Source organism: Brachyhypopomus gauderio, chromosome 18 (genome assembly GCF_052324685.1).
Source record: "Brachyhypopomus gauderio isolate BG-103 chromosome 18, BGAUD_0.2, whole genome shotgun sequence".
NCBI classification, from domain to species: Eukaryota; Metazoa; Chordata; class Actinopteri; order Gymnotiformes; family Hypopomidae; genus Brachyhypopomus; species Brachyhypopomus gauderio.
Window position 1 is genome coordinate 4,626,019 of NC_135228.1, and position 22,494 is coordinate 4,648,512.

The following is a 22,494-nucleotide window of genomic DNA, read 5'->3' on the forward strand; positions in this document are numbered from 1 at the left end:
GTAATTTATTTCCGGCATGTTGTGTATGACACAACTTGTATGTACATGTAGCAGTCTGGCTGCATTGCTTACCTGTGAGCAACATACTGGTGAGCCACTTACCTGTTAGCTACTGTTATTCAGCACTGGGAGAGAGCCGGTATTATACTGATCTGTTAAAATATACAGATAAACTTGAATCTGGAGTCTCCACCTCCTACTGAGTCATATGAGAAACTAAACAAAAAGATTCAGATCAGAGTGAGAGAGACTGAGCAGGATAATAATTTAATGAGAAACACATTAATCAATTTCAGAGGATAATGGTGAGTATATGCTGTAGATTCAGAATGATGAAACTTTGGACTATTAGTGGAGACAGACAGTAGTAATAGAACTCCTAGTGTTAGTACAGACAGACAGTAGTGATAGAACTCTTAGTATTACACTGTAAAAAGTGTATTTGAGCAGGAGTTCAAGTAATGTATTTTTTAAAGTCAGTTTTATTCAGTTTCCTGCTTTAGTGATGGTAATGTAATTTTGTGGATTGTATCAACTTAAAAATGACACCATGTTACCACAACCTGTGATTCTCAGTTCAGTAAAAGCATGTCAATTAAGTTTCTTTTGTGTGTCTGACATCATAACGTTAACGCCATGACGTCCATGTCATTTCTAGATTTTACCCCGCAATTTTTTGTACCGTGACTCGAAAAGAAGGTAAGTCTAATACAAGACAAAAACGATATTTTTGTATTAATATGTAAAATTTGATGTAAAATGATGCATGCCGATTTTTGTTTATACATTGTATTGTTTGCGTTTGCGTGAAAACTTGCTCAACCAAACCAGATATCTAGGGTTGCCAACTTTTCAAGATCGCTTGGAGTGAGATTTGAACCTGGAGGGGGTGGCGAGTGTAAATTGTTGATGGGGTGGCGAACGTAAGTTGTTGACGGGGGGTGGCGAACGTAAGTTGTTACCGGGGCGGTGTAAAATGGACACAGTATTATATCGCATTGAGTAGGATCTGCCTCATCCGGCTGTAATTCTGTGTTGACTGTGCCTGGAACGATGTTCACCTTGTGCTGTTTGGTTGCCCCTATGATGTGTTTGATGCTCATTGTGTGTTTAATACCATGTTTCTGCCCTTTTACGCTACTGGACTGTCCTGTGTGTGGTTAAGTCACCCCGGTCCATTTTTATGTACGTGTGCATTATCGTAGTTCCCCCTCCATGTATGTGTAACATTGCCGTCTTCATGACCTCCCCCTGTGTTTCATGTGTAAGGCCAACCTAATTTAGGTCTCACGTTGTATGGATTGTGCCTGTGAGTGCTGGTTTTATTGAAAGTGAAGAATAAAACCTCTGTTCTGCTTGAGAATGGACTTGTCTGCAGCTTCTTTCTCCCACGTCACAATGTTGTAGGACTGTTATGCAGTTTGGACATATTTGTTTAAAATAAAATGATCCGAATGATACATTTTAAGTGCATAGTATGCTTTAATGTTATGTTTTTAGTTACATTACATTTTATTTCTTTCAGCTAACCTAAAATTGTAATTGTTTGGAGCTAATTACAATTAGATTTAACAAACTAAAATAACACATTAAGGTAATTACAAAGCTTACCTTTCCTGAAACTGTACTGTTGGGTTGTGTAGGACTGGTATTTGACTTTTCAGTAACGCTAATAATTGAGTTGGAAAACTGAAAAGTTAAGTTGACTTGCCTTAAAATTAATTTGTATTAATGCACTGTTCATTTGAAAATACTTAGATTGTTAAGCTCATCTAACTTAAAAAAAAATATGTTCATCTAACATGTTAACTTGATTTGAAGAAACTGAATTAATTTGCGTGTTACCAATTGAAGTAATTTTTTTAAGTTGTTCCAGCAATTCACTTTTTACAGTGTAGTGCAGACAGACAGTAGTAATAGAAGTAGTGTTAGTGGAATTAGGTGTTTGTTTAAGGTTCTTTCCAAGTTTGTTCACTGTTAGTGTTGAACTCTAGATCTGTTTCTACATTTTGTCTCTACTGTAGTGTTGTTTTATGGTTCTGTTTGTCATCATGTCTAGCCCGTGTTTAAGTCTGGGTTTTGTTTCTGTGTCGCATTTCCATTCTGTTATGACCCTAGACCGCTTTCATGACTCTGATATAGGATTTACCCATAATAAATCTTGCTTCTCTCTGTGAATGCATCTGTCTCATATCCAGATGTTTTCTTTACTATATAATAATTGTACAATAACGCTGTCTGCAGCTATCAATCAATAAACAGACTGGCCTGTGTCATACTCTGGGTAAAGTTATTTCACACACGTGTAACACTGTAACTTACTTTTTAATGATATCCTCATGCTTTGATATTTAGTGGTGTTGGTGAAGTAACATCTGATTAGAAGATGGAGGCCTCCACTCCAGTCCAGACCAACATCACAGATCAGACCAACATCACAGCTCAGACTGGAGGGAACGTCTGTGCTCCTCAGATCCATGGGAGTCACTTTCATGGAAACTGTGAAGTGACAATGAATGTTACTTATGGTAAGACATAACATTACATATGGTAAGATATAACATTACATGACAGATGAATGTCCAAATAAGAATGTTATCTCCAACAGTTCAGTCCAGTTCCAACACCAGCCCAGTTCAGACTGGAGGTTCTTCAGAGACTCCTGCACTCAGTGAAGGTCTGTTAATACACATCACTGATTATGCACTGACGGTCAGACTGAGATCTCTCAGAGAACATCTGAGAACTTCAACAACTAAGGCTGTCAGGACAAAACCATAAAAAAAAAACTTTAGCAACAAAGGAAGGATAGAGAGAACTCAAGACTCAATACTGTAAAGAGGAGGAAGAAAGTAGATCAACAGACAGTCACTATGGTCTTTATCAGAATTACTGGTGTTGTCTATAACCAGAACTTTTAAAAAAGACTGAGCACCATGCTATGAGCTGTAGGCTAGATCACAGGTGTGGCTGATTGATTGATTACTGTGAGGGTAACTCTGTCTCCCTCTGGTGGCAAGGATGAAATGCCTCTGAGCTCTTCAGGAAGAGAGTTCCAGAGCTTTGGGCCATAGTGGCTAAAAGCACCCTCGCCAATCTTTAATCGGCTTTTAGGAATCACCAGTAGATTACTGTTTGAAGACCTGAGAGACCTGACTGGAACATATCTATGACCATGACTAGAACCTTAAAATCTATTCTAAAGCTGACAGGTACCCAGTGCAGTGAGTGGAGTGCAGGTGTAATATGATCTCTCTTTCTCCTGCGGGTCAGAACCCTTGCAGCCACGTTCTGAACTCGCTGTAGGTGAGAAATAGAGCTCTTTGTAAGAGCAGATAGAACAGTGTTACAATAATCTAGCCTTGATGTGATAAATGCATGGACAAGTTTTTCACTATCAGCAGGAGAGAGCATATCTCGGACCTTAGCGATGTTTCGTAGGTGAAAATAAGCTGTCTTGCATGTAGTCATGATGTGTGATTTGAAGCTGAGCTCATTATCAAAGGTGACATCCAGGTTCTTAACACATTGTCTGGCATTCAGATTCATTTGATTTAAATAAGTCTGGACATCATTCCTTTGTGAATCACTGCCAATAACAAGAACCTCTGTCTTCTCCTTAATTGCAGAAAATTGTCAGACATCCATGTCTGTATATCATCTATGCAGTCAAACAGTGAGCAAATTGATTTTAGGGCTTTAGGTTCTAGAGAAATGTAAAATTGAGTGTCCTCTGCATATTGATGGTAACTAATACCATGTTTGTTAATGATCTGAGGTAACTGAAGCATATATAGGTTGAACAGTAACAGCCCAAGAATTGATACTTGGGGGACGCGCAAGTTATTTTTTGACGTGTGGAGGAAGAGGTACCTAATGCTACATAGTAATCACGCCCAGTTAGATACAATTTAAACCAGTCTAAGACTACGCCACTAAGGCCTACCCAGCTCTGTAGTCGATCAAGATCAATGATGTCAAAAGCAGCGCTAAAATCTAGCAGAAAAAGGACTGAGAGTTTGCCTGCATCCTTATTCAAGTAATTTACTACATTAACTAGTGCTGTGTCAGAGCTGTGGAGAGCTCTGAAACCAGAATGAAAAGTGTCATTTATTTGATTTACTTTGACATAATCATTCATCTGTATTGACACAACTTTTTCAATGATTTTGCTAAGAAAGGAAAGGTTAGATATTAGGGGTGTGACGAGATCTCCGTGTCTCGTGATCTCGCGAGACTCAACTCCGCGAGATTTCTCGTCGTGTTAAAAATCTGTCTCGCGAGATTTGATGACGTCACAATGACGTGGGAAAATACAGGTATTACTATTGAAGATGCCCCGCCACTTTCAAATCGTTTGTTTGGCATCATTTTGGGAACCCGGCGGAAATGATAAATGGCAAGAGAGTGACTGATAAGACACTACATATGCAAACATTGTATGAAAATAATGCCGTACACCGCGACTAATACGAGCAGGATGCAGAGACATTTACAACTGCACGCACCACAGCTCAGTACTCAAATCAACACATCTCACTTGAACAGAGGTAGCAGGGACAGAACGGCGCTTTGGCAAGTTGAGACAGTAAATGATATCGGGAGCAGTGTGGGGATGCTAATATTCTTAAAAATGAACATGGCAGTGTAGTTGCAGCAAATTCAGTGACATACTTGGTCAGGCTCAGTTTGCACTATTTGCACTCTGTATTGACAGAGAAGAACTTTTTGTTTTGTACATAATACAGTGAGTCCCCGCTTAACGACGGGTCTGGATAACAACGGACCGGAGTTACCACGACTTTTAATTTAATTTTGCGCGGTGCGCGGAGGAGCAGTGGAGTGTTGTGTAGTGTAGTGGAGTGTTGTGTACGATAAGCCCATCTCGGTAACGCGATCGCTCTTTCTCACGCTGTACGCACGAGAACATTGTTAGTTTTTTCTATACTGTATTTACGATCAAAGCGTATCTAAATATAGGGTCACGCTTAACGACGAAAACTGCTTTACAACGGACTTATCAGTCTCTTACATAATGCATGTTAAGAGTTATAATAAAACATTTCAAGATGCATGTTTAAAGTTAAATAAAATTTAAATAAAAGTCTGTTGTCCAGTCACATAATTTGTAATTTTAGTGTTCTTAAAATCTCGTCTCGTCTCGAATCTCGTGAACCCAATCTCGTGTCTCGTCTCGTCTCGTCTCGTGAGTGTCTCGTCACACCCCTATTAGATATAGGTTGATAATTATTGAGAACTGTGGGATGAAGATTTCTGTTCTTTAATAGTGGTTTAACCATTGCAGTTTTAAGAATATTAGGGAATTCTCCCAGTTGCAGAGACTGATTAACAATCGTTAGAACTTCATTAACAAATGAGTTCAGAATCTGCTTGAAAAAGCATGTTGGTAAAGGGTCCAGTTCACATGTAGAGGATTTAAGACATTTTAAAGTTAGGCTGAGTAACTGATATAAGGGTTGATAGTCTATTAGTACTTGTTGTTATGTTATGCCTTATACTAGTCATCTTGTCCCTAAAAAATATAGCAAACTCCTCACATTTATTCACTGAAACAGTTTCAGGGAAGACACCGGAGGTGGGGTTTACTAGCTGATCTATACTTCTGAACAGGGCAGCTGGGTTATTATTGGATGAATTGATTAAGGTAGAGAAATAGTTTTTCCTTGCTGATTTCACTTCACAGTTGTAATTCTGCAATGCTGTTTTATAAATATCAAACTGTACTTGCAATTTTGACCTTCGCCAACGTCTCTCAGCCTGCCTACAATCTTGCCTAAATTTTATAATAGATGAAGTGTTTCTCCAGGGCATCTTAATTCTACCAGAGATCATTTTAGTTACCTTTGATGCCACAGTATCAATACTAGAGATGCATGAGTACCGATACTGGTATCGGGTATTTGCCCGATACCATGTCCATTTACCCGTACTCGTACTCGCAAACGAGGCTCCGATACCAACATCCGATACCTTTTTTCTAGTGGACGTAAACCACGTTATGCTAATGAGCAGACAATTCAACATGTCGGCGATCTGGAAGTACTTCACAATTAGTGATGACAACCCAAGCAAAGCAGACTGCAAACTGTGTTCTATTAAAATATCAAGAGGAGGTACTTCTGCGTCTTCCTACAACACGAGTAACCTGATAAAACATCTTAAAATGAAACACAAAACTCAGCACGACGAGTTCACTGCTATCAAACCACTGCATCAACCAACACTGCAGCAAACGCTAAGTAGACGAGAGAAAATGTCTACACACCACCCTAGATCTGTGAAGATAACAGAAGCTCTTAGCCAGTTTATTGTTCTTGATGATCAACCATTTTCGGTCATTGAGAATCAGGGATTTCGGCACCTTCTTGATGTGTTAGAGCCCAAGTATGAAATTCCCAGCCGTTATCATATAACGGAGACCATTTTACCGAAGATGCACGAAAAGGTGCAAACGCATATCAAGAGCTTGTTGCATGATATTACAGCCTTCAGCTGTATGTTGGTTTTGTATTGATTTCATTGCACTATTTTACATTAATAACTAAATTATTACATAATGCTCCTGACTGCTTAATTCTATGTAAGTATCGGTATCGGTATCGGCAAGTACAAAAATACACGTACTCGTACTCGTACTCGGTTGGAAAAAAATGGTATTTATGCATCCCTAATCAATACAGTTCCTAACTCTATGTGTGAATGTTTCAACTAACTCATTCCCATTTTCTGAGGGAGGACAGAGAGATGGTATCATGTCTGTGAAGGCCACGGCACTGCCAGCACTGAGATAACGCTTGGTTATTGTGCGCTTTTCACTAGTAGTGTTCTAGTAGATAATGACATATTGAAAAATACACCAAAATGGTCAGAGATTGCAACATCAGTAATTTCAGTATTATTAACCTCTATACATTTAAAAATGATCAAATCTAAAATGTGGCCATGCTTATGAGTTGGGCTTGATACATGCTGTATGAGATCAAAAGATTTAAGCATCCTCATAAATTCTGAAGTGATTGGATGTAGCAAGGATGCCTGGAATGGGCTGTTACACATTACAAACAAGTAAATTCAGACAGCTTTGTTTATGTTAACAACACTTCAGTAATAAATCTGCTCAAACAACAGTAAAGCAAAGATGACACATCTTACATATTCTGACAGGTTTGGATTGTCTGACTGAGACAAACACACAGTTCATGTATAACAGACATACAAGTTCATAGTTTAGAAGCCAGACATAACATAACACTACTGAGCAACATGGTGTCTTGGTGGTAGCCAGTGGGGAACCGTCAGGGCATATTCTTAAAACATATATATATATATATATATATATATACACACAATATAATTTATCCAATTTAATTTTATCTACTTAGTTTGACAATCGACATCTACACAATTACAAAAATATAAGCAAATAAATTATTCACCCGTGTCTATTCAATCTGTGTTGGAAGGTGAGGGGTTAAGTTAAGTGGAAGCCTGTGAGCCTGTGTCTCCCCCTATTAGGACTGTGATGCCCGCTGTTCATTTACAGAGGGCCAGGCAGTTATAATTCAGCAGTTTCAAATGACAGCAAAATTGACCAATTATATCTTCCCTCTTAGTGGGCGGGCTTAACTGTATAATAATTTCGGCCCGCTGTGGCGACGCTAGCTGGCGTTAGCGTACCACCGCTAGCTAGTTTCGATTCATTCCTTTGATACCCTCGTGCGCGTTGTTTACATATTCCACTCTCAAGGAACACGGAGCTGTGAACCTTATTTTGTTTGGAACCTTATTTTGCTTAAGAAGTTATCTAGTACATATGTTATTGTTTATTGCGTTTCTAAAGATGTACTGTCGTCTCAATTTTTTTTATTTTTTTATTGCAAATAATTAGGGGAGGAAACTAATTTCTTTTGGGGGGGGGGGGGGGGTGTAGCGGGCCCAGGTATAATGGTCACGGTTCGCTACTGGTGGTAGCACATTTGCCTCTCAGCACTGGGGTCTTGGGTTCAAGTCCCTATCAGAGTGGAGTATCCATGTTCTCCCCTTGTCTGCATGGGTTTCCTCTGAGGTCTCCGGTTTCCTCCCACAGTCCAAAAACATGGAGGTTAGGTAAAGGCAGTGCCTGACAAATTCTCCATGCATGTGTCTCTTCATATTCAACAAAAACAGTTGTGTCTGTGCATGAATGTGTGTGTATTTCTGCTTCTTGCTGGTGTGTGGTTGGTTGTGTAAGACTTGGTTGTGTATCTGTGTTAAAAGTTGTAAAGCGACCATGGGTATCTTGAAAGGTGCTATATAACTTGAGGTATATTCCGCCGAATCGGTGCCATTTCCGTCCCCAGGCAATTACATGTATAAATGGGCACAAACAATAACTGTAAAATACATTTTATTATAATTCATAATGACTTGTACATTGGCATAATGGCAAATTTAAGGTATATAATTAAAAACATTAATAAAAACAACCTAGAACACTGAAAATAACCATTTGTTAATGTCCCCACTCTCTAACTATACACTTTACCATGAAATATCATTACTAAAATTCTACAGAGATTTTTTTTTTGCATTGTTGTATGACTCCATATCCCATCTATACTTTAAAAATATTTTTTTCATAAGAAATCCTGAATATTTAAGTTAAAATACACATTTTAGTTGTGTCCCTAGGTTTTCCACTCAGTCCTGTTACCATATCACATTACCCCATCTGAAAAATTTGTAAAGTTCCACACATTACATGTTCAACAGGAAGTTGCATCAGTTGGATCTTTTGAAGGTCATGGGAAGACCAAAAGTACGTTTTCTGCTTGTCTTTTTCTGTATATTTGATCATATTGTAACTATGACTGAGGAGATCAATCTTAATGTGATGTCCTGTTACCTAAATTAATTCTTAGATGTAATTTGTTTATTTTTAAAATACACATTTTGGGAAAATCATTAGAATGTGCTCACTGTCCTCATGCTATTACTATAGCCACGATGTAGCTATATTTCATGTTTTTGCTAATTCTATGCTAAAAACTCAGTCCTGTTACTTTCAGTCCTGTTACTCATATAAAGAGTAACAGGACTGAGTGCTTGTAACAGGACTGAGTATAGGCCTCTGGTTTATTGATTTATTATTGTGAATATTACATACATTATGTAATACTATGTAGCCGTTTTAAAGGTTTTACATTAAATTAGTTAAGATTCAGTTTCACAATGTGGATGCCATACTTACAGGGTGCCAATCCACCACTAAGTGCTGCAGAAAAGCAGCGACGCTATCGTGCTCGATGTGATGCTGACCCAGAGAGGAGACAAAGATATTTAGAGAAGGAACGAGAAAAATACAGGGAAGACCTAGAATCAGGCAGGAAGAAAAGAATCAATAACCTAAGTGAAAGCGCAGACAATGCAAAAAGTGGAGGGAAACATATCATAGGATCAAGGACAGGAAAGAGGCTCTACAACATCTCATCACCCCTCTACACAGTCCCCAGCAGTGTTGTATAAAGTATTCGAGACCCATACTTGAGTAAAAGTACAAGTACTCTATCAAAAAATTGACTTGAGTAGAAGTTGAAGTGTTCTTTAAAAACTTTACTTAAGTAGAAGTACAGAAGTATTCAGCATTTTTTGTACTTAAGTATTGCAAGTAGTTTATTCTAAAATGTATTACTCAAGTACTGAAAGTAAAAAGTACAAGTATTGTGTTTTGAATTAATTAAAGAATTGTTTTTATATATCACTTACAAATCAAAGATGTCAAAGACCATAAATACAAGTGCTCTGTATGTACAAACAAGTAGCAACTTAAAAAACTGGGCTTAACACTTCATACACAAAAAACAGATAACTTATGTCCCACTACGTCGTATGTTTGGTGCAGAAGTACAAGTTCGCCTTAATTTAGCTGAGAAAATGAGGTGTATTTTGGACGTAAAATCCATCCATCGGATTCTAAGGGTGAGCCTACTGCCCTGCGTTTACCCTCAATAAATGCCCTTACCCTATAAAAACACTATACTATAAAAATGGGCACATGATTAGTCAGCCTGAAGAGACACGGCTTACTGTTGCTAAAAACACAACTCAGCGTGACGTCGCCTTTATGATTGCCTGGTAATGTTAAGTGAATACTGCAGCACGTCATGAACATAATTAGGTTAGTTAGCTAAGATATCGAACCTAACTAGCGCTTACAGACTGCTAAAGCTGGTGTGTCTTCTGTGCGTTATATTTATAACTTACATTGATGTTTTTTACAGTTCGAAGGTGAATTTTTGAAGGCCAATATTTCACACTCTTTAGGGAGACAGAGATGGCACTTCATCCTATAGGAATTTACTTTCACTCCAGCAAACGCAAACACTGTCTCTAGGTAGGGCCAGGGTGGTCTCCTTCCTCACCCTCACCGCCACGATCACTCGATGTTGAAGGTGTGGAAGGTGCCAATATATGTACATTAAAACGCCAACAAGCTTATTATGCAGCACTTATGCTGCTCTTCTGCTGTTACCAGTGCCGTACAAGTGCATGAATTCCACCTTCTAACTTCGCACAAAAATCGAGAGGTACGTCACCTGAAACTTGAAGCGCGAAAAGAAGAGACCATCTCGCCTGGCGTGCGTTCATGCGCTTCGTGCTCTTTAGGTATTCCAGGTTTTTGTGATCGGTGATTACTGCAAAGGGGTGTTTGGCTCCTTCTAGCCAGTGCCTCCACTCCTCAAAGGCTAGCCGCATCGCCAGTAACTCCCTGTCACCGACCCCGTAATTGCATTCCGCCGCTGTTAGCTTCTTGGAGTAGAAAGCTATAGGACGTAGCGAGCCGTGCTTCTTGAGGCGCTGCGACAGCACGGCTCCCACTCCGACGTTAGAAGCATCAACCTCGACGATGAACGGGCGTTTGGGATCAGGCTGCTGTAACACGGGAGCCTTAACGAAAGCCTGTTTGATACCGTCAAACGCTCGTGCAGCGGCTTCGGTCCAGTTAAGGTTTTTAGCTCCCCCGCGTAATAAGTCAGTCAGAGGTTTCGCTATCTGGCTAAACGAACGGATGAACCGCCTGTAAAAGCTCGCAAAGCCGATGAACCGCTGCAGCTCGCGCCGTGTGTGAGGCTGCGCCCATCCGACCACCGCCTCTACCTTGCCCGGTTGCATGTGTACGGAGCCTGGCCTGATGGTGTAGCCTAGGAAGTTCACTGCCCGTAGGTGGAACTCGCACTTCTCTAGCTTACAATACAGACGATTGCGCAAGAGAGTGCCCAGGACTGCTCGTACATCCTGCACATGTTGATCAAAGGAGTTTGAATAGATGAGGATGTCATCGATATAAGCGACGACGCATCTATTCAGGTACTCCCTTAGAACCTCGTTTATGAACGCCTGGAAGTACGACGGGGCAGAAGCCAAGCCATAAGGCAGGACCCGGTATTCGTAGTGCCCAGTGGTGGTACTGAACGCCGTCTTCCACTCATCCCCCTCGCGGATGCGGATGAGGTTATAGGCGCTGCGCAGATCCAGTTTAGTAAACCAATTCGCTGACCTTAACTGCTCCAGTGCCGAAGGCACCAAAGGCAGTGGGTAGGAATAGTTGACTAAGAGGGAATTGAGCCCTCGATAGTCTACGCATGGCCTCAAACCCCCGTCCTTCCTCTTTACGAAGAAGACGCTGGCCGAGGTGGGCGAGGTAGAGGGAGTGATGTAGCCCTGAGCTAGAGCCTCTTTAATGTACTGACTCATTATGCGTTCCTCCTCCTGGGAGAGAGGGTAGACTCTACCGCGAGGAGGAGTGGTGCCTTCCTTGAGCGTTATGCAACAGTCCCAGGGGCGATGAGGAGGAAGACGTGACGCTTTGGCCGTGCTGAACACCTCCCTCAAATCCCGATACTGCGAGGGTATGTTTTGCTGAGTCGCGATGTTGGGGCTCTCTATACTGGTTGATTGAGCCAGCACCTTGGGGGGGAGTCTATCCCTACGGAGGGGCGTGACCCACCTTATCAAACGGCCTGTGATCCAGTTTATTATCGGATTGTGCAATCTAAACCAGGGAAGCCCTAGAGTGATGGCGTGACGCGTGACGGGAGGATGTAGAAGCTAATGTACTCAGTGCGACCCTGAATGCTGAGACGAACTGGTGCAGTGCGCTGTGAGATGACACCCCCGCCCACAGGCCGGCCGTCCAGTGCGTGCACGCGCCTCGGCTGGTCTAATCTCCTCAGGGGAACTCCGAGCTCCTCCGCCAAGCTCCGCCGCATCAGGTTCCCCGACGATCCCGAGTCCACTAATGCAGAAACCCCAAGAGAGACATCCCCGTAAGTGATTTGAACATGCCAGGTAAGCAAATTACCAGTCAGGGATATACTCACCCGGGGGCGACCCCCCCGAGAGCCAGGGTCTCGGGCCGGGGCCGTCATCTCTCCCACTTGCATAGGTTCGACCTGGTTTCTCTCCTGGGTGGGCTCCCGCGTCGGAACAGGCAGCGTAGGCGTAGGTGTGGAAGTCTTGGCTCTGTCCTGCAGCAGACGGTCGTAGGTGATCGCCAGTCTCACCACCTCATTGAGCGACTGCTCCTCGGGACGACAGGACAGTTCGGCTCTTAACTCAGGCTTCAAACCATACAAAAATACGTCCGTGAGGGCCGCGTCGTTCCATCCCATCCCCGCGGCCAGGGTACGGAACTCCAGGGCGTGCTCGGCCGCAGATCGAGTGCCCTGTCGCAACCGCAGTAGGCTCTGCCCGCATGCACGCCCCTGGCGCGGATGATGGAACACCTCACGGAGTCCTCGAATGAACGAGTCATAGTTTTGGGTGAGGGGCGAGTCCCCTGACATAAGCGCCGCACCCCATGTAAGCGCCTTGTCCTTGAGGCGAGAAATGACGTACGCCACCTTGGCCTGATCCGTCATTTGTGGCTGATACGTGAAATAGAGCCGGCATTGTACCAGGAAGCCCTCACAGCCCTCTGGCTCTCCTCCGTATGCCTCAGGAGGGGAGATGGGCACTCTCTCTCTCTGGGCAGCCCGTGTGTTACGGTCTGCCTCTACTTGTGTAGAGAGAGCCTGGAGACAACCCGTTATGGAGGACATCACATTCCTCAGCTCGTTTAGATCTTGCTGCTGCTTTCCTATGGCCTGGCCCTGAAAGGCCAGTACCTCTAGAGGCGACGTCTCGCTGCCTCCGGCCGCTCCGGGCTGCACATTCTGTGACGGGGTAACAGAGGCGGCCAGAGGCAATGGCTGTGCGTCATGTTCTTTATTATCCATGACCAGCAGCGATAACACACAGAAACTTTTAGGCTCACGAAGAGCAGAGAACCATCAAAACAAAAGGAAAAACGAAGGACTCCTCTCGTGCGACGTGCAACTCGCGGAGGAAGCGCGTTGTCCTCAGGAATGTGCAGCACTGGACTGCACGCCCTGTGGGAAGATAAAGGGAGCACACCAACCATGCACAGGTGTTAGTAATCAGGTGATTGTGAGCGTGGTAGTGGCCTAGTGCTAGGGGGTGTGTGATGTGTCCGTGCACGAGCGGGTACACGCGCCCTCTGGTGGCCACTCGGCCGACCCACCGTAACACCTGTTACTCAGTGTTCATTCCTGTTACCCAGTCTTCATTCCTGTTACTTGATTATTCTTTTAAAAAAATTAAAGATAAACCACTTTTTTTCCAATTATGTTTGGTCTATAATTTATCTATTTGTTTAATAAATTACATGACATAAAAAATATTCATTTCAGGTTTGAGTCTTCTTGAAAAGATAAAAATGGCTTTGCATCTTTTCCAAAAATATAACATGTGTGCATATATAGTGATGTTTTAGTCATAAATATAAATTATTTGAACATGTAGTCAACCATTTCTTTAAAATAAACACTTTCTTGAGGGAAAATCGAAGAAATTAGCTGGCATTCTTTTAAACAGGCTTTTTAAATGTCACACAAGTTTTGGTAACAGGACTAAGAAAAATGTAACCATCTTTGGGTTAGAAACCTTGTAAAAAATAAAATACAGCTGTCTGAGATTGACCAATACATGTTTTGAATAGTTAAATATATGTGTTATTAGATCCAGACTTAAAAAAAGATACAAAATTAAGTTTCATTTGGAAGAGTTCCAACATGCAAATGGCACCCATTCGGTGGAATGACCCTTGAACATTCATTCATACTGTGTTCTTTACCAGATTGTACTGGGGATGTAAAAACAACTGATGTTTTCTGACTAAGAAGGTATGAATTATAGCTACTGAAATTAGCTGTTTTGTGTTTTCTTATCAGGAATTTTCTATGAAAAATCCAAACTCCACAAATCCAAGCTGAAGAACAAATACAATAAAATTAATGAAGGAATCTCAGATCATGGAAGCTCAATCCTTCTGAATGAGATCTACACAGAGCTCTACATCACAGAGGGAGGGAGTGGAGAGGTCAATAATGAACATGAGGTGAGACAGATTGAGACAGCATCCAGGAGACCAGCAACACAGGAGACACCCATCAAATGTAATGACCTCTTTAAAGACAAACACATCAGAAGAGTGCTGACTAAAGGAGTTGCTGGAATTGGGAAAACAGTCTCTGTGCAGAAGTTCATTCTAGACTGGGCTGAAGGAAGAGCCAATCAGGACGTCCTCTTCATATTTCCACTTCCTTTTAGGGAGCTGAATTTGATCAAGGAGAAGAAGTTCAGTTTGATGGATCTACTTCATCACTTTTTCCCAGAAACAAAACAATTAAAACATATCGACAGTGATGTTTACAAAGTAGTTTTCATCTTTGATGGTCTAGATGAGTATCGGCTTCCTCTAGATTTTCACAACAATGAGAGCTTATCCGACATAACGGAGTTAACCTCAGTGGATGTGCTGCTGACAAACCTCATCAAGGGGGATCTGCTTCCTTCTGCTCTCCTCTGGATAACATCTCGACCAGCAGCAACCAATCAGATCCCTCCTGAGTTTTTTAACCTGGTAACAGAGGTACGAGGGTTCAGTGGCCCTCAGAAAGAAGAGTACTTCAGGAAGAGAATCAGTGATCAGATCTTGGCCAAAAGAATCATCTCACACATGAAGTCATCAAGAAGCCTCTACATCATGTGCCACATTCCAGTCTTCTGTTGGATTGCAGCCACTGTTCTAGAGACAATGGGTGAAGCAGAGAGTGGAGAGATCCCCAAGACTCTGACTCAGATGTTCACACACTTCCTGATCTTTCACATCAAACACAAGGACAGAAAGTACCATGGCAGGACTGACATTGATTTTGGCAGAGCTAGAAATATTGTTCTGGCACTGGGAAAACTGGCTTTCCAACAGTTGGAAAAGGGCAACCTGATCTTCTATGAGGAAGAACTGAGAGAGTGTGGCATTGATGTCAAAGAAGTGTCAGTGTACTCGGGAGTGTGTACCCAGATCTTCAGAAAGGAGTCTGTGCTGCACCTGGGGAAGGTGTTCAGCTTTGTACATCTGAGTGTTCAGGAGTTTCTGGCTGCTTTATATGCATTTCTCTCCTTCATATGCAACAACACAAATGTGCTTGAACAGAAAAAGAAAACGCTCTTCAAAAGATCAACAATGTCTGATTTTCTTAAGAACACAGTGAACAAGGCCTTACAGAGTGAGAATGGACACCTGGACCTTTTCCTCCGCTTCCTTCTGGGTCTCTCACTGGAGTCCAATCAAACTCTCTTACGAGGTCTACTGACTCAAACAGGAAGCAGCTCACACAGCAAAGAGGAAATAGTCAAGTACATCAAGGAGAAGATCAGGGAGAATCCCTCTCCAGAGAAATCCATCAATATGTTCCACTGTCTAAATGAACTGAATGATCATTCTCTAGTGCAGGAAGTCCAAACATACCTGAAGAGAGGTGACTATTGTCTCCATGAAGTCAGTCTCTCTCCTGCTCAGTGGTCAGCTCTGGTGTTTGTGTTGCTGAACTCAGAAGAGGAGCTGGATGAGTTTGTCCTGTATAAATATGACCCATCAGAGGAATGTTTACTGAGACTAATGCCAGTGCTCACAGCATCCAGAAAAGCTAAGTGAGTATTTTCATTCATAAACACATTACACCACTAGAGGGAGTTTCTCCCCCCAAAAATTACAATAAGACATTCTCTCACTCTCACTCACATACACACACACACACACACACACACACACACACACACTGTTCACTGCATCTCACTGCAGACATGTTCAAAAGTAAAAAAAAAAAAAAAAAAAACGAGTCAAAGTCAAGTCACGTGTCTTTTGGCTAGAGTCAAAAGATGGAAAATGACTATTTTATATATCATCTTAATAGCACCTATTGTCAGCTGTCCCTCATTATTGGCCACTTCTACGTATTGCGTATTTTCTGTGCCTCTCATCGCCAATACCGTTGAGAAATAAAAAAAAGCTCCAGTCTTAGAATGAGATTTAAACTTTATTTTAGCAATCACATGTAAAACAATTTAAATATGACTAATAACAGTGTAAGTTAGCGTGTTCAAAACCGCATAGAATGCATCACTCGTTTTTGTTTCGCGACGGTTATTTGTCTTGGTGTGAAACGATATTGGCGATATTGGGGATGAACATCTGTTATAGAGATACTAGCTAAACTAAAGTAAACAAAAATATCATTCTCGTTACGTCAAATAGTCTTGGACATTCATTTACACACATAACACTCCTGTAAAACAATAATTGTGGCAAGTAAAATACTTCAACTCATATACAGTTAACTTAAAATGTCGATGGCTGTTTTAATGTTTGTTTACAAGTGGATACTATGCAAATTCGAGCTACTACGTTCACTGTAATGGCATCTAAGTGGCTAACGTAAACTAAAGTTTGAAGTTTGTTGGGGTGTTCCAGTTTCTTTGTTAACATGTATATTCGGAGGTACAAAGTTTCTTTCCCTGTATATTTTTGCGTAATACTATTTGTACCTCATGAGCCACCATAGATTAAGTGACAAGTTTATGAGGTTTATTCTTAAATATCAACGCTGTGATGATGAAGAAGTCTCTGCTGACACTGTCTTAGTTGTCAATAATAAGTTTATTACAAAAAGAACAGCATCTAATCAACCACCTAAGTCTTGTTTGAGACAGGTCTCGGGCCAATGTGAATGTTCCTCTCTCGAACTATCTCCACATATATGTGAGTTCTTCATGAAGACTAACACCCCTCCTATTTGTATAATATGTTATACATATTGATAAAGAAAAGGTAGCCAACACCATGGACAACATGATGTAGACAGCGGGGCGACAAGGCCGACCTCCATCCAAAAGTCCAGGACATATCAATAAGGAAAATGCCTTATGGATGAAACTAATAACTGGATTATAATGGCGTGTCCTGCATCTATGCTAAAATTTATAAAAGCTAGGTGCAATGCTGAAATGCATGCAAATGACTGACTAAAATGTTTGTATCATTTGTATTTGGCCAGGATATCTAATCCTATATTGATATTAATAATAAGAGTAGAACCTCAAAGCTGGCATCAGAGCGGCATGATGAATGAAGGTGCCTTAATCAGCGCCAGAGTATTCCAGACTCGGATGGCGGTCCACTCATGGCAGTCGGAATGCAGGGTATTTTGAGGTGCAAAATGAAACCACACATACTTTCTGAAGTTATACCAAGCACTGCCAGTAAACTAACTGTACCAGAGGTTCGTTGAAGTTTAACGACGATGTTTGAGCAGATCCGTTTCAAAACTGCTATCCACTTGGTTGAGTCCATAAGGCCTTTGTAGTATTGAGCAGCTGTGTGCGCTACGAAATAAGATACGTTGTATATAAAATAACTTTAGTGACAATTTAGAGCAAATTAAGTGAGTTTATATGAACTCATGGATTAAACAGACGTTTAAACTCACAACCCTCTGGTCACAAGACCACCAGACCATGGGGCAGTTATAATAGTAGATTAATCAGATTCACATACCCACACTTTCAAGCTTGTTCTTTCTCTAAAAACACACACACACACACACACACACACACACACACACACACACACACACACACACACACACACACACACACACCACTGTATGTCTCTCCTGAATAAACACACACACATGGAGTCTGTTTGTGTGAGTATGTGTGTGTTTTACAGAAACACATGGAACAAGAAAACCAAGAGACAAGAGACATGACTGACAGGTGACAGGGCAGAGCTAGAAGTGACAGGGTTGATCTGTAACTGTGATGAGTTTTTCTTCTTCTCTCTACAGTCTGTCTAGCAGTATTACAGAGGAAGGCTGTGCTGCTCTGTGTTCAGCTCTGAGGTCAAACCCTTCATCACACCTGAGAGAGCTGAATCTGAACTACAATGAACCAGGAGATGCAGACGTGAAGCAGCTCTCTGCTCTACTGGAGAGTCCAAACTGTACACTGGAGAAACTATAGTTAGTAATGGACTTACTAAGTCTCTACACACACATAGACACATAGACACATAGACACACACACACACACAGCCAAATTTGTCTGAGACTCACACTATCACTGTAATAATTAGATTCATATACACACTTGCATGTTATCTCCTTACAAACACACACACACACACAAACACACATCACTGCATGTCTCTCAAGAATACAAAACACAGTGCATGTGTGTGTGTGAGTGTGTGCGTGTGTGTTGATCTGTAGGTGTGAAGAGTTTCTCTTATTTTCTCTACAGCCTGTCTCACTGCAGTATTACAGAGGAAGGCTGTGCTGCTCTGTGTTCAGCTCTGAGGTCAAACCCCTCATCACGCCTGAGAGAGCTGAAACTGAGCTACAATGAACCAGGAGACTCAGGAGTGAAGCAGCTCTCTGCTCTACTGGAGGATCCACACTGTACACTAGAGAAGCTATAGTGAGTTATTGACTCTTTACAAACACACACACACACACACACACACACACACACACACACACACACACACCACTGCATGTCTCTCCAGAATACACACACAATGTGTGTGTGAGTGTGTGCGTGTTTGTTGATCTGTAGGTGTGAAGAGTTTTTCTCTTTCTCTTTACAGTCTGTCTAGGTGCAGTATTCCAGAGGAAGGCTGTGCTGCTCTGTGTTCAGCTCTGAGGTCCAACCCCTCATCACACCTGAGAGAGCTGAAACTGAAATACAATGAACCAGGAGAATCAGGAGTAAAACAGCTCTCTGCTCTACTGGAGGATCCACACTGTACACTGGAGATACTAGAGTGAGTTACTGACTTACTGATTCTTAATTTAAACACGCACAGTCAATATCCTATCTCTCTCTCTATGTCTCTCTCACACACACATACACACAGAGACAGTATCCCACCCTTTTCTCTGAGGCACACACTATCACTGTATTAAAATAAATTCATATACATGCACTTTTTTGTTTGTTCTCTCTCTACAAACAAACACATACACAGACAAATCACTGCATGTCTCTCCTGAATACACACACAGTGTATGTGCTCATGTAAGTATGAGGAGTTTTTCTCCTTCTCTCTACAGTCTGTCTTACTGCAGTATTACAGAGGATGACTGTGCTGCTCTGTGTTCAGCTCTGAGATCAAACCCCTCATCACGCCTGAGAGAGCTGAAACTGAAATGCAATGAACCAGGAGACTCAGGAGTGAAGCAGATCTCTGCTCTACTGGAAGATCCACATTGTACACTGGAGAAACTACAGTGAGTTACTGACTTACTGACTCTTTAAACCATAGGTATCAAACACATATGCGGCCCTTAATACAATTATATCCAGCCCATGAGACCATTTTACATTGACCTAGTATTATTGTTCTTAATGGCCCGGTGATATTAAGCGCTGATAACACAAAGAACTACAGATCCCATAATGCTGCACAACAGCTACCTTGCCGAATGATACATTCATGATAGTGGGAACATTTCCGCATCATTCCGCAAGTCAAACATCTGTAACTGTCTGCAACACTATAGTATCATCAAAACTAAACCTTAACAATGGTTAAAAGAAAAGCTGATTCTGAAAACAGACCCTTTGAAAACCGATCGGAATCTGAGTATATTGTAGCGTCGTGTTCATAGCGCTACAGTTGGTAAATAGAGGGTGGAGTACTCATGTTGCCCAGAATGCTCCTGGGTTCCAAATTAGTCACCGTTATGGTGATTGCTGGCAAGGTTTAAGGAATCGTGGTGTTTTTACTGTAAAAGAGTTTTATCTATCTACTGATATTGGTATTCTGTTTAAAAGAGCTGATCTTTTGGTGGGTTCAATAAACGGTTACGATGAGCAAGATGAGTTTAATCTAAGACGGCACTTTGAGAAAAACATCAGGACAAGCTGAACAACATGAATGCAGACTAGAAACTACAGAGAGTAGAAGAGTTAAAGAAGTGTGGCCCACAACCTAAAGTGTGCTTTGAGTTTTTTGGCCCCCAGTGCAATTGAGTTTGAGACCGCTGCCTTACACACACACACACACACACACACACACACACACACACACACACACACACACACACACACACACACACACACACACACCATCCCCCTTTTTTCTGTGAGACACACACTATCACTGTATTAATTAGATTCATATGCACACTTTCCTGCTTGTTGTCTACCTACAAACACACACACGCACACATACACACACACACACACACATCACTGCATGTATCTCCTGAATACACCCATAGTGCATGTGTTTGCTTGAGTGTGTTTTGATCTATAAGTGTAAGGAGTTTTTCTCCTTCTCTCTACAGTCTGTCTAACTGCAGTATTCTAGAGGAAGGCTGTGCTGCTCTGTGTTCAGCTCTGAGGTCAAACCCCTCATCACACCTGAGAGAGCTGAATCTGAATACCAATATACCAGGAAACTCAGGAGTGAAGGAGCTCTCTGCTCTACTGGAGGATCCACACTGTACACTGGAGAAACTAGAGTGAGTTACTGACTTACCGGCTCTTTATACACAGTCAGTATCCTTTCTCTCTCTCTCACTCACACACAGTCAGCTTTTTCTCTGAGACACACCCTATCACCATATTAATTAGATTCACATACACACTCTTTCTTACTTGGTCTCTCTCTACAAACACAGACACGTCACTGCACGTCTCTCCTGAATATACAGTGTCTGTGTTTGTGCGAGTGTGTGTGTTCATCTGTAAGTGTGAGTTTTTCTCCTTCTCTCTACAGTATGTCTAGGTGCAGAATTACAGTGGAAGGCTGTACTGCTCTGTGTTCAGCTCTGAGGTCAAACTCCTCATCACACCTGAGAGAGTTGAATCTGTACTACAATAAACCAGGAGACTCAGGGGAGAAGCAGCTCTCTGCTCTACTGGAGGATCCGTACAGCACACTGGAGATACTAGTGAGTTTGTGTATAGAGTGAGATGTCTGACTGTGATGAGTGTATGTTCTTGTCTGATGTTTCTGTCCTATTCTTTTACAGTATCTGACGACTACAGAGCCGAGCGGAATCTCATATATAAAGAAGATGACCAAACACACACACACATGACACATGTACATATGAGTTTCCATGGTTACATGTGTTGGTGTGATTGTGTGATCATGACTGCAGTGGAGGACATGTCCTCTCAATGTCTTCCAGCATCTGGACACCAGGACATACACACACACACACACACACACACACCTGACCTGTAGGATAGACAAGACCAAACAAGCAACATGTGAATACAATAACGAGAGGGCCAGGTTACAAATACAAGGAGGGACTACAAATACACATATGGCTAAGAAAACAAAACATACATGATTGACAGCAGGGGGAGGGGCAACCATGTGTCAGGGAAATTTGCTAATGTCATTTAAAGATTACATGAGAACATTATGATTTAGTACATTATCAGAAAAACTGATCAGTGATTCGGTTAAGTGATTCATTTGTAATCATCTTTTTTGTGTGTAACCGGCGTCAGGAGAATGTGTTCTGAGCAGTGGTGGACGAAGTACAGCAATTATGTACTTGAGTAAAAGTACAGTTCCCTTGCACTGAATATTACTCAAGTAAAAGTAAAAGTATTCACCTCAATTTTTTACTTGAGTAGAAGTACAAAAGTATCTGCCTTCAAAAATACTTAAGTACTAAAAGTAAAAGTAAAAACCTTTTTTTTTTATCTTAGCGTCACATCAAAACCCCTAGGCCTAATCGATCAACAGGTGAACAGGAAACAGTGCCTTACATTTGCCTAGCAAACACAAAATACACAAAACTAGCCTATATTATCCTCAATCAATCAATCAAAGTTTATTTGCACACTACACTTCACAACATTCATCTCCAAACTTTATCCATATTAATAATTCACACTAGAAAGGTAGACAAGTGGACAAACCGTTTAATATGAAAACAAAATTCACCACCAAACAGAACAATAATTTCGAACCGGCCACTTCAGACCAGCTTGGGGGACTTTTTCTGAGGTTCTATTGTCCACCACATGGCGGGACAGGGAAGCTAGAAGCTACTGAACTCA

The 22,494-nt window shown here is 41.6% G+C and overlaps 2 protein-coding genes across 2 annotated transcripts; both read left to right on the forward strand.

Annotated features, from left to right (window-relative positions):
- Positions 1 to 657: 657 nt before the first annotated feature.
- LOC143482210 (NLR family CARD domain-containing protein 3-like) lies at positions 658 to 16,151 on the forward strand. The gene is made up of 4 exons (XM_076980505.1): positions 658 to 699; positions 2,356 to 2,528; positions 2,609 to 2,677; positions 14,292 to 16,151. The coding sequence occupies exons 2-4, from the start codon at positions 2,387 to 2,389 to the stop codon at positions 16,055 to 16,057; spliced, it is 1,977 nt and encodes a 658-aa protein (XP_076836620.1). The 5' UTR covers positions 658 to 699; positions 2,356 to 2,386; the 3' UTR covers positions 16,058 to 16,151.
- Positions 16,152 to 16,286: 135 nt separating this feature from the next.
- Positions 16,287 to 21,944, forward strand: LOC143482214 (ribonuclease inhibitor-like). Its single transcript, XM_076980515.1, has 7 exons — positions 16,287 to 18,422; positions 18,703 to 18,879; positions 19,049 to 19,225; positions 19,515 to 19,691; positions 20,754 to 20,930; positions 21,188 to 21,362; positions 21,444 to 21,944. Exons 1-7 carry the CDS (start codon positions 18,223 to 18,225, stop codon positions 21,510 to 21,512), a joined length of 1,152 nt encoding a protein of 383 aa, XP_076836630.1. The 5' UTR covers positions 16,287 to 18,222; the 3' UTR covers positions 21,513 to 21,944.
- Positions 21,945 to 22,494: the final 550 nt, after the last annotated feature.

Excerpts from the sequence above, each read along its gene's own strand:
- LOC143482210 (XM_076980505.1), top strand. The coding sequence starts at position 2,387 with ATGGAGGCCTCCACTCCAGTCCAGACCAACATCACAGATCAGACCAAC. Across the intron at positions 2,529-2,608 it reads GACAATGAATGTTACTTATG|TTCAGTCCAGTTCCAACACC; the intron begins GTAAGACATAAC and ends TATCTCCAACAG. Across the intron at positions 2,678-14,291 it reads GACTCCTGCACTCAGTGAAG|GAATTTTCTATGAAAAATCC; the intron begins GTCTGTTAATAC and ends TTTTCTTATCAG.
- LOC143482214 (XM_076980515.1), top strand. The coding sequence starts at position 18,223 with ATGAGTTTTTCTTCTTCTCTCTACAGTCTGTCTAGCAGTATTACAGAG. Across the intron at positions 19,692-20,753 it reads TGTACACTGGAGAAACTACA|TCTGTCTAACTGCAGTATTC; the intron begins GTGAGTTACTGA and ends TTCTCTCTACAG. Across the intron at positions 21,363-21,443 it reads ACAGCACACTGGAGATACTA|TATCTGACGACTACAGAGCC; the intron begins GTGAGTTTGTGT and ends ATTCTTTTACAG.